Source organism: Carica papaya, chromosome 2 (genome assembly GCF_054855325.1).
Source record: "Carica papaya isolate Zhongbai chromosome 2, ASM5485532v1, whole genome shotgun sequence".
NCBI lineage: Eukaryota > Viridiplantae > Streptophyta > Magnoliopsida > Brassicales > Caricaceae > Carica > Carica papaya.
This window is the reverse complement of record NC_142310.1, coordinates 1,498,494-1,514,069: the sequence shown is the minus strand read 5'-3', so window position 1 is coordinate 1,514,069 and position 15,576 is coordinate 1,498,494. Positions and strand designations below refer to the sequence as shown.

The window sequence follows — 15,576 nt, the reverse complement described above, 5'->3', positions numbered from 1 at the left end:
GAGTGCGGAAACGAAATAAAATATTTTGGTTAATATCCCTTACACCATAATATAAACGTACTAACAATACCAAAAATAAGTCATCTAAAGGAAAATACTAGAAATGAAAAACTATAAAGGAAACTAATAAACATCTAGGCATCTACTCACCGTCTTCTTGTGGATCGGGCTCAGGAACCAAGTCCTCATGATCTGAAATTGTTAAGTAAGGAATGAGCTACACTACCCCAGTAAAGACATCACACTATATCACTGTCACAAAAGTAAAGATTGGTAGAAAACCAAAAATAACTAATGGAGTACAAATTTTAAACAAATTCATTTATCAATAATCAAACTATTTACTGTCCCCTTACCTCAGTGAGATTTATAAAAATAACCCATGGAAACAATAACATCATAGATATCATGAATTCATACATAATTTGTAACATAACATATGTCATACTTTTATATTTCAATCATTAAATAACAGTTGCCCCCTTTTCATCAGTCTACTAGTATCCATGGGGATCCATAGGGGTCCCCGCTACACGTGAATTAATACCCTTAACAAACTTAATTTCCAAGGCCGTCCTCATACCCCGTCTGATATGGGCGCCAAATAATAAATTTCAATACCTCGTTCGGTATGAGGGTGAAGCGGGTCGTCCCCATACCCCGTCCGGTATGAGCACCACAATATTTAAAGTCTTCATACTCTATCCGGTATGAGACAATATTTTCGGTAGAGTTCCCTATGGATCCGGTCCGTCCACCATCTCCCAGAATATCTAGTGAGCCTGTCATCTTATTCATTTATCAATTCACACCCATTTCTTATTTTTCCTTAGTCTCTATTACCCATTCAAACATGAATACTTAAATAAGTAGCGTGCATCCAATAAGGTAAGCATATCTTAGATTTACAAAATCAAGCAGTAGTGAAGTAAACAGTGATTTATGCATTCAAAACCATAGAATAAATAAACCAGATACCATAATGCATATAAACTGTAAAATAAATCAAACAGGAACTAACAGAGAAATATGTCCGATTCGGACTCCATTAGCAACTGTAATTAATTATGTATATTTACTCAATTTGTACAAAATACAGTTTTATCATTTATTCAGACTTTAATCTTGTGATATGAAATAGGGTGAGGGGTCCTTACCTGATTCGACATTGAAAATCGAATTTTCACTACGCCTACGGGCAGTCCCTAGATTCCCTGATATTTTTCTTCGGGAACTAAAACGCTTTTACGGTACCTACACATGTCCCAAATAACTCAAAAATCAGACCCAGGGCCTACTCGGCCAATTTCAGAATTCCGGCATGGTGATCCGCCTCGGGTTGGCTGTTTTCGGCCGAATTCAGCTAAACTTGCATTGGTTCCTGTGAGAAAACACCCATAGGACCCTCGGTGGGCCGAAAAAATACAGAAAACCGAAACTTACCGGCGATGGGGCTCTCCGGCTCGTATTGCAGTTTGGTGTTTTGCTCCGGTCAACTTGTAGAGGAGGGAACGATGGTCACAATGGTGGAAAAATTACATCGAATGAGAATCGGAAAGGGCCTCATCGGAGGTAAAAATTGAGACAACCTGCGGCGACGTCGCTGGATTTCGGCGGCGTTTTTCGGCTAATTGGCTGGTGTTTTTGCTTCGATTTGACCATATATGGGTTTAGAATCAAATTCTGAGCCAATGGGAGAACTTTTACCTCGTTTGGAGGTGGAAAATTGCTCCGGTGCGGCGGTCGGCTCTCCGGCGGCTAGGCTGTCTTCTCCGGCGAGGGGCTCTGGCGGTTAGGGTTAGGGTTTGGGTGCAGATGAGATTATTTATAACCATCCGCTTTCAATCTAAGCCGTCTATCGCAATTCAATCTGGACCGTCCGATCGCGATTAATTAGGAAATGGATATGAGCCGTTCATCGTGATGCAATTTGAGCCGTCCATGCGCGATTTAATCTGGGCCGTCCGTGCGCATGCAACGCGGATCGCCCATGTGACTCCCTTCTGCGTGGCCTCCCGCATCAGTGTCTCTGCCACGCGGCACGTCCTGGTTGACCGGGGCTGCTGACCGGACAGCTGACGTGGCGCAATTTTTTTAAATTACATTTTGACTCCCGATTTTTAATTTTTCTTTCAAAAATACATCCAGAACCCAAATTTTCACACATTTTTTCTCAAAATTATTTTCAATTAAATTCCTAAATAATTTTTTACCCATTTTTTTTTATTATTATTATTTAAATAAATTAAATTAAATTAAAACAAAATAAAAATTAGTGAAATTAAATAAATATATATATATAGGAAAGGCTTCTTGGGTGTTACAAATTCTCCCCCACCCATCGGCCTTTTCTACATGATATTCCTCAAGTCCATTGAATTGTATGTACTCTGGGAGTCAAGCCCCAACTCACCTTGTCTAAGCTTTGGGGAATTGTACTTATAAACACAGACCCACATACCATAAGTATGTATATACGTATATGCTATATGTATGTACGTATGGGTATACCATATATATATATATACATATTATATTTTTCAAAATAAATACTATATTGAAGGGTTGATTGGCACCCGTTAATTACGTAAAAAGTTTTGAGAGTCTTCTTCCTCAAAAAAGAAAAAAAGAAAAGGAGTAGGTGAAAGATTGAAGTTAATTAACTTTATGTTCCCAAAGATTTCATACCAAATTTCAATATGAAGCCAAATAAATAAATTATAAAAATTCAATAATTTAATATTTTTAAAGTAAAATTTGTAATTCATCGAGTTTATATAATTAGAAAATATTTTTTTTAATTATTTCAAATTACTTCAAAATAATTTAATTTTGGTACCTAAAAATTAGTTATCCTAAAAAAAAACCTTATAATAAAATTATTTTAAGTATTCCAATTTGATTTGTCACATGACAAATTAAATAGGAAAATTTGTTATTAATTTATTAACTAATTAAAATTATTTTTTAAAAAACATTTAAACATGGTTTAACCATTTAATTTTTTTATTAAAAAATATTAAAGAAAAATGTTTAAAAAATATATATATATCAAATTTAGAATATTAATTTAATAATTTATTTATTTATTCAATTCAATGATTATGGATTTCAATATACATGACCCTTTGAAAAGCACTAAAAGCATTCATTGAATATAGTTTTCCAAAGTTTTCGTTACCAAATTTTATGTTTTTAAAATATAACTATGTTTTCATATATTATATGTAATTATTTTGATGAATTTTTTTAATTAAATTACTGATCAAAAAATAAAATAAAACGACAATGAAAATAACAATATGATATAAAATTAATTTATAATATTATAGAATATAGTTTTATTTACAATAATTTTGACTATATTAGTATAATTAATAACAATTCTTATTAAATTGAGCCATAAAAGATAATCGTACCTTAAAAAGGATTATGAAAGTACATAAATGGCAAGTATACATAATGGCAAAGACTATTCAACCTTAATATATATATATATATATTTATATTATAAGTAATGATTTAATATTTGTTTAAATTGTCTTAATTTTTAAAAAATAAAAATAAAAAGGAAAAAGAGACAAATAGTCAAATATGAAATAGTTGAGGGGTGTGTAAAATATAAATACAGCAAAGAGTAAGGGTCGTTTTGCAAAACAAGCCAAAGAATAATTACCAAAAACATAAATAAAAGCTTTATAACGACAAAAATAACAGCTAACGCTCGTACACTATTTGCTCCCCCCTCGCTCTCTCTTTCTCTCTCTAACCAGTCGCTGTTAAGTCGTCGTCTTCTCCATTAAGTAAAATTCTGTATTTCTCTTTCTCTCTCTCTCTCTAACAGAATAGGAAACTGATGTGGCAGCGATTTCTCTGAAACTCAGAAGAAACCGAAGGAAAAATCTAAGACAGAAAAGCAAAAAAAGATAAACAATCAGCATGTTCAAGTTGCACAAGAACAAGTCGCAGAAATCTGGAGAGAAACTTACCTTCAACTTCTCTAACTTTCATGCTCTTCAGGTTAATTCAATTTTTTTAAAATTTTTTGTTTCGTGATTTTTTTTTCTCAGTTTACTCTTCGTTATTATTATTATTTTTCAATAAAAGAGTTAAATCTCTGCTGATTCATTCAGCAACTTGTCTTTTCTTTTTCTTTTTCCCCTTCTGTTCTAATGAATTTATTTATTGTCATTAGCGGATTAATAATGTGCCAATTTTTTTGCGGTTTGATTTCAAATTTAGCAAATAGAGAACCGATTTGTACTTTTGTTGGCAGCATTATTTATTAGTCTGCTTTGTTTGTTTTTCTTTATTACGTTGTTTTCAAATTAGATTTTGCGCGTGTTAAATGTAACTAACGACATTGGCGAAGTAATCTATGCTTGCTTGCTAAAAAGGAAAATTAGTTTGAAACATATATTATTTTTCTTTTTTCCGTTTAAATGATATAATCTAAATGGAATATGAGCATGTTTAGTTAATTTTTTTTGAAGCGAATAAGGAGAGGTGATATAGGTAAATTTTTTGCAATCTTTGTTTTGATTTTATGTTGTGGTTTATACCTGTATTTGTTGTAAGATATTGTGGCCTAGCTGGTTAGAATTACCCGTGACAATTTACAGGATTCTAACAGCATGCAAATTGTTAAATTTTGGCTTTGAACCATTAATTTTCTATTTATTGTTTTGTTATTTGTTCTTTTTTCACAATTTTGTGGAGTTCGATTTGCCACTTGCAGGTGCCAAAAGGATGGGACAAGCTTTCCGTATCTATTGTCTCAGTCGAAACAGGGAAAACTGTTGCAAAATCAGGGAAAGCATCAGTGCGTAATGGCAATTGTAGGTGGACAGAGACTTTATCTGAGTCCATTTGGATTCCGGGAGATGATACTACAGGAGTGACTGAAGAATATCTCTTTAAGTTCCTTGTTTTTATGGTAGGCTGTGTGTCCTGTTTAGTGAAGCTTTATTTGTTGTATACCAAGAAAGGATAGAAAAAAATCTGTATTTTTCAGGTTTTTTTTCAAAATATTATTGCAGGGATCATCCAGGTCTGGTATCCTTGGAGAGGCTACTGTTAATTTGGCCAGCTATATGAGTTCAAAAACTTCAGTTCCTCTGTCTTTACCATTGGAAAAGTGCAACAATGGGACTATCTTACAAGTGAGTATCCTTCACTTACTTCCAGCTATGGCGGTAATAATTGCAGCTTCATCCTACACCTTCATTTGCTTTTCCCTCCTTTTAATTATTGTAGCTAAAATGTTTATAATATGTTTTTACACAAGAAGATTGACGCTTTCTGGACATGCATTTGTCTATTATTCAATTTCACAATGCATTATGTTCTGTTAGATACCCCTTTATTTCAGTCTCATGAATCTTTTCCTTGCATTCTATCCATTGTTTTTTATTTGTTTTCCTTAATGTGAATAGGATTTTTTGCAAATAATCATCAGAAAATTTAAAAAGTTAGTAACACTTGTTGGTAGCTCTCATCATGGAACTTCTTTTTGCAGCAAAAATTCATCGAAACTATTTTTTTGTGAGATAGAGAGAGGGAAATCTGTTAACAAGCTAGGAAGCAGGTGCCACCAAATAGAAGATGTAGAACTAAATTTTATGTCTATTAATAACCAAAGAGAATAGTTTTTATAGAGGTTTGGAATTTTAGTGGTTACACAGAAGGATATAGAAGAAAGTCTTTAGTTGGGAATGCTAGTCGGTGGAAATCCTTTTCTCTTTTGAGCTATCCTCTTTGGGGATTTCTTTTCGAAGTGGGATGGATGATCAGTCTATATATCAGTTTTTTTGGACTACATTATAGGCCTGACCATAAAAACTTTTTGGGGCTTACCATGATGCATTGCTTACAATATGGTTTTGGATTTTCAGTCAGAAAGTTGTAGATTCTGAAAAATTTGGCTGCAAAAAATAGCTGTAAGGAGGAAATATGGACTTTTTCCTTTGTTAGTAACTGTTATTATATCTGCCTGTAGAATGATTGTAGGAAAGACTGTGAGCTACAGTCTGTACCTAAGATGGTGTATATGCATGTTCTTCTTTACCTCACATGAAAGTTAAGTAATCATGTGAAACCAAAATTGAGTGGCAACACAAACTTTAACCACTCAGAGAAATTGTAAACTTTCAGAATAATTTTACTCCTTGAAGCTTTGATTTCATTATAAAATGTATATTTATACGAGGCTACAAGGGATAGTTTACCTTGAGGTGAAACGCATTTAAAGATAAGAAGATAATAAGTCTCATGTAACAAATCTAAAAATAGTTGCAACTGAGGAGTCAGTTGTAAGGGTTGGTTTTTGGAGTTTGTCTAGACGCATTTCTTGCAAATAGAAGGCAATTCGTAACTCAACAAATAATGGCAGAAAATCTTGAGAAGTTAGAATTATAACCATGTTTTTCGTAATCAATGGATAAGTCTTCAAGGATTTGAAGCACAAGATCCTCTTCAGATAATTCATGATCTTTGGAGATAAGGAAATCATATAAGGTTTTAAGTTTTGAGGTAAGCATCTACAAAGAGGTCATTTTTCTTAGTGTTGTAGAACTCAAATTTTAGATGGAGTAGTTAGGTATGTGCTTGATTGTGAAAAACTTTTCAACCTCTTGCCGTGCATGACTGGTGGTCAGTGTTTTATTTGATTTGAGTTAACAAGGATATCAGAAGAAATGGTGGCTTGAATCCAACACCGGACTAAGGAATTCACTTGTTCCAAAGTAGGGAATCCAGGTTAGGTTCTTCCTTGCTTCATCTGTATTGGTTGATGGAGAACAAACAATTTTGCCAATTACACCATAACGTTGAAAGATGGGAATGAATATAGATTTCCACATGAGGAAGTTGGTGAAGTTCAAAGTTTCACTAACATAATTTTTCATGTTGGAGACTCCAAAAGAAGGATAAGAACTTTTGGAAGAGTAGAGAGCAAAGGAGAAGAGGCCACGTTAGTTTCGGTGGTGGAGCTCATTTTAAGAGGAAGCTATAATACCTTGTAAACTTTAAGAATAAATTCACTCTGTAGAGATTTGATTTCATTTTTAATGTATATACAAGGTTATAAAGGAGAGTTTACCTTGAGGTGAAATTCATTTAAAATATAACAAGATAATAAAAATGATATAACAAATCGAAGAGTAGTTACATATACATATAATATTTCTATCAGAAATTTATTTTCGAGCATCTGTTGCTGACATAATTTAAAGATACCTATTTTAAGGCAGGCTGTAGTTCTATGAATGATCTAAAATTTTCTCTACGACTGCTGTGCAGGTTAAAGTTCAGTGCTTAACACCAAGGAAAAAAGTCAGGTTTGAATTTCACTGCAAAGTTATAATCTTTTGACACAGAACTTTTATTTTAAAAAATAATTGTGACAGTTGCTCCATCTTATAAAGGGATTATCAATGGAAAGACACAAATTCACAATTGGAGGACGTTGAAAATGATGATATTGAAAACAATTCAGATGTCTCTGATGGTACATTCACCAGAAGTGGTGGATCTTCATCTAGCAATCATTTAGATGGTACAATATATCCTGGAGAACTATCTAGTAGGGTATGAAAATCTTGCTGTCAGAATGGCTTATTTGGAGAAAGTATTTAGTAGATTCCTCTGTTTTTAGCATTTCTTTTTATTATTGCTACTGGTACTTATAATCAACTTTCAAGCGGCAAATAAATTTAGTTTGATTTTAGAGCATTTACATTTCAACCTGAAGCGTAGGTTGATAAAACAAAAGAGTAATGATGCTGTTGTGCTATTCGTCAATCCAGTGGACAGATACACACACATAGACATGCATATACATACATGAATACATGCTCGCACGCACTCAGATGTGCACGCACATGCTTCTGTGTGCACATATACACCTAGACGCAGTTAAAAACATTATTTATATATACACACACACAAACACACAAGATTCTAACATGTGATGAGATTCCATTTTATAAACATAATAACTCACCCTACATTATATTTCATTTATTTATTTTTAGAAAACTTTATATGTTGAATACATAAATGGAAGAATACTCGAATCTTTATGGTATCAAGTAGTATTCGTTTGCATGTGATAGCCACCTAATATTTTTTTAGATGAAAAATGACATCAACACTACAGTAACAGTGCTTTCAAAAGCAAATTGAAGTTCTATACTTCTCTATAATATTGTCCCACTCCCTTAATACTAGGAGCTTATAAAACTACGTGTTTATGAATTTCATTTTTCTTATCTTACTTTTTACTTGTCTCAGAAAGAAGTCATGGACCCAAGTCGCTTCATTTTATTTAAATTGTGGATATACTCAAGTTTACATAGAGTTACAGATTTCTTAATTATCCTCACATATTCTTTGAAAATTTTAATTTCAAGGATTTTGAATTGCTGCAATGCTGGTGATGACAACTTTTCTTATTGCTACAGGATCCTAGTTTCTCAGCATCAGGTTCACGCCATAGCTTGGACTCCATGGATGGCTCCTTTGGCAAGGACAATTATTCTCCTCAAGGCAGTTTTCTGATTGGTCGACAAGATTCAACTGGGTCTCAAACTGGTTCCTCTTATGGCTCATATTCGTTCCATGATTCTGCCAGAGCAAATTACTCATCCTTGAACTCCAAGGTAGCAAGCACAGTAAGCCGTACTCAGAATCATAGAGATGACAGTAATCGAGCTTCACGCACTGTTCCTGCATCACCATTACGAAATTCTGGTTCATTTAAGGACCTGGAAACTGCAGAAGCTACAATTGAGGAGCTTCGAGCAGAGGCCAAGATGTGGGAGCAAAATGCTCGAAAATTAGTGATTGATATGGAGAAACTACAGAAGGACTTATATGACCAATCAAAATGCCAGGAAAGTCTTGAAATGGAGCTTTCAGCATCACGGACACAATGCAATGGCTTGAAACAGGAAATGGAAAATCTGAAGATCTTATATGAGGAATCACTGGCAAAAGAAACTGTAACTGAGAGTATGAAGTTTCAGGCCAAAGATATAGACAGCATTAGAAAGGAGTTTGAAGAAGAGATGAAGTTCCAAAAAGAAGAAAATGCTAATTTGGCTTTACAGTTAAAGAAAACACAAGAATCCAACATCGAGCTTGTCTCTATTCTTCAAGAACTGGAAGAAACCATTCAAAAACAGAAGATGGAGATTGATAGTCTCTCAAAACTTAATTCAGAATTTCAAGTAGGAGCATCTGGCCTTGAATGTGATGATGCAAGGCAAAAAAATTCAAGCAAGCAAGACTTAACGAAGGTAAGAAAGTCCTCTTGTGATTCAGATCCAGAAGATAGTATGTTTGAAAACTCAACAAAAGATTTGCATATGGAGCTTGAACTAGAGAAAAACAGTGAATTAAATTTGCAGCATCAGCAGCTACAGGAATTGCAAAAGAATTTGGAGGGCACCATATGGTATCTGGAGAGAACTCTGGATGATAAAAACAAAGAGACAGAGGTTCTTCTCAAAAAAAATAAAGAGTTAGAGCAAGGTCTTACATCTCAAGTTTTAGTAAAGTGTGAGACCCAATGGAGGGATCAGTTAGCTGAAAAGGAGGAGAAAATTGCCATTTTGGAAGCAAAGTTGTTCACAGCTCATGATTCTCAAAGTTTAATGGAAAAGGGTTTTGAAAATGAGGGTTATCATAATCTAATTACAGAAAATGAATCTCTGAAGGAAAAGGTGCAGGAACTTGAAAGAGATTGTAATGAGCTTACAGATGAAAATCTAGAACTTCTATTTAAGCTCAAGGAATCAAAAAAGGATGTTCTGACAGGTAGTGTCTGTCATAAGTCTTCATCACAAGAAGATCTTGACAATGTTTGCAAATCAGGATTTGAATTAAGCAAACTAAAATCTCAGTTAGATGAAACTGAAAGACAGCAGACTAAGAAGATCACTGTTAAAGGTTTTTCTGCCGACTATTTACAGGTACAAGATGTAGACCTTAAAAATAAATGCGCTGACCTTGAGATCCAGCTAGGGGCTTTGAAAGATAAAGCTAGTTATCTTGATTGTGAACTCTGTAAGTGGCGTGCAAGAGCAGAAGAACAAGAAAATCAGATTTGTGAACTGCAACAAAAGTTAGAGTGTTACCAGGCAAAGGAGACTGAGTTGAAGGTCCTTCCTTCAGATGTCTCTCCTGATTCTGTTGAAAATTCTAAATTGCTTTCCGAGTTACATGAGCAGATTCAACTTACTTTATCTAATGCAAAAAAGTGGTGCTTTGCCCTTAGCTCGCCAACAAAATCTGAATGTTCTTTTAGATCTGATGATTCAGAGATTTCAATTACAACAGATGCACTCACTCAAAAAGAGCAAATAGAAATTATCTTAAAAAATTTTAGCCAGCTGAAAGAATTGTTGAAAGAGAAAACTTGTGGAATTAATAATGGGAAGGAAGTTCAGACAACAGTTGTCAATTCTGTTGAAATCCTGAATGAATTGGAGGTTCATACTTCTGATCAGGGACAGGAGAATCTTAACGAAATACCTGACGATGAGGAGACAAATCCAGATAAGGAATTGACAGGAAAGATTTCTGAAATAAACAAGCTTAAATCTGACAATGTACTGAAGGAAGAAGAGGTTGAGGCTTTAAGGCGTTGCCAACAAGAATATGAATCTCAGATTTCTAATCTTCAGAAGGAGAAAAGCCAGCTGGAGGAACATGTGGAAAATATACTTAGCGAGGCTGTCATCACTTCCAAAATCTTGGATGATTTAAAGAATGAAATAGCAGTGCTTACCAGCAATATGGATTCCCAGGTTTCAGCAAACAAAATTCTTGAGAGAAAATATTCAGAGCTTGAAAGCGGAAAAAATGAACTGGAAGTTCAGTTGTCTGAGATAGAAGAAGAAAATGTGCAATTATCTGAACGGATATGTGGTTTGGAGGCGCAATTAAGGTATCTGACAGATGCAAGGGAATCGAATCGTTTGGAGCTACAGAATTCAGAATTGCATGCTATGAATCTTAAGGATGAGCTTAGGAAGCTGGAAACTCAAATGGAGGCCCAGAAGGTTGATATGAAGAAGAAGTTGCAGGACATGCAGAACCTGTGGTTAGAAGCTTCGAAAGAATGTGAATATTTAAAAATAGCAAATCCAAAGCTACAATCTACAGCTGAAAGTCTAATTGATGAATGTAGTTTGCTTCAGAAATCAAATAGGGAGCTAATGATGCAGAAAATTGAGCTACATGAGCGTTGTATGGTCTTGGAAGCTGAACTTAAGGAATCAGAAAAAATTTATTGTCATATTTTGAAGGAAGTTGAAATCCTTGAAGAAAAATATGCCTCCCTGCTGGAAGAAATTGATTCAAAAGAGAAAGCCATTAATTTAGAACTAGATGCACTTGTTCATGAAAATAAAAATCATAAAGAGAAACTTGTTTCAGAAGAAAGCCTGGTGAATCAGATGTATTTGGAAAAAACATTTGAAGTTGAGAACCTTCAAAGAGAGGTTGCACACCTCACTGAACAGATATCTGCAACTCACGATGAGGAGAGATCAACTTCAGCAACTTTACTTGAAGTGTCATCTTTACGGGCAAGTAAAACTGTTCTTGAAGCATCTATTCAAGAAGTCCAAGGAAGGCTTAAGCTATCTGAGAGCAACTTCGCTGCTCACCAAATGGAATCTGAAACAAAGATACAAGAGTTAACTGGTGAGCTTGTGGCTTCGAAACACAACCAAGAAGTTCTGATGGCTGACCATGAAAAGCTTTTGAATTTGCTTGAGGATGTCAAATCCAATGAAGAGAAACTTAAAACAACTGTTCGAGGGCTTGATTTAAAAGCAAAAGCTTCTGAATATGAGCGGCTACAGCTAGTAGAAGAAATTTCAAGCTTGAATGTTCAATTGCAGAAGACAGCACTGCTGCAGGATGAAATTTTGTCTCTTAAGAGAATGCTAAATGAGGTCAAGCTTGAGAACGAAAGGCTCAAAGCTTCACTTCAGATATTATCCAGAGATCATGAAGAAATTCAGGCTGAAAGAACCTTGTTTGTCCAGAAGATTTCTGTTAATCAGAATGCAATTTCCGAACTAGAAAACTGCAAAAATAGAAAAGTTGCCCTTGAGGAAAAGCTTTTGCGGCTGGAGGGTGATTTAGCTGCAAGAGAAGCACAAGGTTCTCAAGAAGCAGCTCTGAAAAATGAGCTTGCTCGGATTAGGAGAGAAAATAGCCGGTTCCAGAGAAAGATGAAATGTCTTCAGGAGGAGAAAGAAGAGTGCATGAGAAGGGTTCAAGCTCTTGAAGAGGAGCTGAAGCTGAAGAAAACAGTAGATCAGGATCTCTCCAAGTCGTGCAATTCAGTTCTTTCTCCTTATCCTGAGTGCGATTGTGCAAGGACTTCAACCAATGGCGACTGCAATCTCTCAATGGTGGTCAGTATCTTCAATTTTTCGTACCTCATAATTGCTTGGGACATTTAATGCAAACATTGGGTTGGAGCTTAGGCTTGACAATTGGTAGAAGGACAAGAAGATAATATTCTGCAATTTGGATGGAAGCGTTTGGACAACCTGACCAATTACATTAACATATAAACAAAACTCAATGACATATTAATTTGCCCTTATTTTTCTTGCATATTCTCTGATCACTCAGATGATTGGTACATATCATATCATTCCCTGTAGTATTCCTTCTTGACCATGATCAACACCATTTCCTTGTTTCAGGATGATAATGAGCAAAGCCTTGGCGCCAGAAATTCTCAGAGTACAGAGATTGATCCTTTGTTAAAGATTCAGTCTCTGGAGAACGAATTAGCAGAGGCTTTGGAGGCAAATGACATGTACAAGTCCCAGCTTAAGAGGTGGGTACGGACGTTATGCTTTAGGCTTTTCAACATGATATAATTTATCTTCATAAACTTGAACTCTGCAAGGGAAACATAGTTCTCATGACATTTGTTCCGTGAAGGGTTTTATGTGTTTTTCTATTATTTCATTGCCAACTTATTTTGGCATCAATTGCAATTCTTATAAAAGTATAATCTAGTGAATTTATGCACCAAGACTTACAATAGTTCCATTTAATATCACATGACTTTGTCAAAAATGGCCTAAAATGCTTTTACAGTCTTTGGTTATTAGTAAATAGGGCCTGATAGGAATTATTTGGCAAAATAATAAAAATTATAAGGCTAGATAGCAAAGTTTACCCCGACACGAATTTTTTGATGGAAATGGGCGAAGCGCCCTTATCGGGTCAGGATTATATCCCTGCTAGATAAAGGTAACAGAATTTGGTAGGTGGTTTGTCAGGTGTCAACAAATGGTTTGACCAAGAGAATAAATAGATCTAGTGGATTAGTTGTCACCGGTGAGTTCCTTCATCCACTCACTAGTAAGCAAACATAATAAGGTGCAAATTATTTTCTGTGTAATCCATTTTTATCTATAATGTCTGGTTATGGCTGAAAAATTGTTTGGCGAAGTACGCCTGTGCACTATCCTGAGTTGTTGAAATTCAATAGTCTTTAACCAACAGAGAATAATGACTAGCCAGCCTTGTGCTCCTCCCAAATCTCACCTACTTGAAGACAAAGAGTGAAAGATGTTATACGAGTTTTAGTTGATTGGAAAATTTTAATGTTTGTGAAGAAAATTGAACCATATTTTCCTGATATGAAATCGTTAAAAATCAATCACTAGTGATTTGAATTCAACATTTTTCTAGGAACAATGATTTGTGCCTGAAAGCTATTTAGCTTGTATTATTTGAACCTAGAGTACTACTCATCTTTTTACATGTAATATGGTATACACGTGTTTACATGGCTTATGAGTGTTCTAACTGCTGCTTATCTTCAGCATGTTGTCCCAGGTACCAAGTTCTCATTTAGAAATTCCCATGACATCAACCATTGAAGACGGAATGGCAAACAAAGAGGGATATGAGCACAAGGTTTCATATCTGGAAGCGGAGTTGAGAGATTTACGCGAGCGTTACCTTCAAATGAGCATCAAATATGCTGAGGTAGAAGATCAAAAAGAACAACTCGTGTTAAAGCTTAAAGCCGGAAAGAACAGGAGGAGCTGGTTTTCATGAGCCTAAAATGGTTTTCTGCCTCATGGTGATCCAATTCTTTTTCTCCTTCAGGAGTTCAACTAATTAACCTTTTTCAAATTCTTTTATTTTCTTACCCATTTTTTGGAGGTCTACATTTTTCTTAAATTATAAAGTATATATATTTGATTAATATGACTGCTTCCCGTCCGAGGTTGGCAGCAGCGGCATAGTGTAATGCAAGAAGCAGTTGTAGCACCTTCTTGGCATAGAAATTTTTTCTGTAACTACTACTATTATATACGGAAAATTGTGGCCCATAATATTATTCATGGGGCTGCTTTATTTGATTTTGAAGATAAATATAGAATTTATTAATTTAAATTTAAATAAAATTTATTTTTGATTATATTTAAAACATATTTATTTTAAAAAATAAAAATTTATTTTTTAAAATATTTTATTTATATTTATTTTTAATAGATTATTTTAAAAAAATTTAAATTTAATATAAATTTATTTTAAAATATTAATTTTAAATGAAATGAAATTAATAAAAATTTATCTATTTATTTGTTTTTAATTGTAACGGGGTGGAGATTGAAGGAAAACTTGACATTGGAAGATTATATTAATGTCCCTTGATAATGAATTGTAGAATAGAGCTCTAGGTTTATGTCAGCAGAGGTAGCGGTCATGGAAATTGAAGTTGAAGAACTCTGTTTGGAACATTACTTTTGTTAAAAATTGGAAGTTCCAGTTTCATTTTATAGGAAGCTACTGGATAATATTTTTTAAGAACTACATGTGTGTGCGTGTGTATATATATATATATCTTTAATTCTTGATTTCTATGTTTTTATATCTTATACGTATTTAGTAGTTGAAAATAAAAACAATGTTTAAGTAAATATTTATGAAAATACGACATAAAATTTACCAAAATGTCCAATTTGTATTTTTATCTATGTTAGTAAACACATTATATACCCCCCTCCCCCCACCTTCGTATTTGTATATATTAATCAAATTTATTACTACCGTGTTTATTATCATTGAAAGTGTTATTATAATTCTTATTGTCTTCATTGTAAGTATATTTATTATTTATATTATATTTATTATTGTTATTATCATTATCATTGTTATCGCTACTATCATTATCACTATCATTACTACTATCGTCATTGTTATTTTTAGTAATATTTATTTTTAACTATTACCATCACTATCACCGTAATTATTATTATTATCGTTTGACATTATCATTGTTACTACTGTTATTATTGTTGTTGTCATTATCATTGTTACTATTATCGTCGTTGTTATATTTAGTATTACTTTTATTTATTGTTGTTGTCTTTTGTTTTAATTATTATTATTTATTTACCTCATTATCTCAAATACATGACAAGACAAAAACATTATTTATATATAACTTCCTGTTAACTTACCTCAACGTCAAATTTAATCTTTTGTCGTTTTTGTATCACTAAATAGATTTATGTTTAT

General features: G+C 33.9%; 1 protein-coding gene across 4 annotated transcripts; it reads left to right on the top strand.

The window, feature by feature from the left end:
* The first annotated feature begins 3,717 nt into the window (after positions 1-3,717).
* LOC110814567 (uncharacterized) lies at positions 3,718-14,414 on the top strand. 4 transcript variants are annotated; one of them, XM_088212512.1, is made up of 8 exons: positions 3,718-4,020; positions 4,739-4,936; positions 5,040-5,162; positions 7,300-7,337; positions 7,425-7,587; positions 8,463-12,434; positions 12,732-12,868; positions 13,869-14,414. In XM_088212512.1, the coding sequence occupies exons 1-8, from the start codon at positions 3,940-3,942 to the stop codon at positions 14,104-14,106; spliced, it is 4,950 nt and encodes a 1,649-aa protein (XP_088068638.1). In that variant the 5' UTR covers positions 3,718-3,939; the 3' UTR covers positions 14,107-14,414. The 4 variants fall into 4 exon arrangements, with proteins under 4 accessions (XP_088068638.1, XP_088068639.1, XP_088068640.1 ...); XM_088212513.1 differs by having other exon boundaries at positions 12,732-12,872; positions 13,869-14,140; XM_088212514.1 differs by lacking the exon at positions 3,718-4,020 and having other exon boundaries at positions 4,801-4,936; positions 5,015-5,162.
* Positions 14,415-15,576: the final 1,162 nt, after the last annotated feature.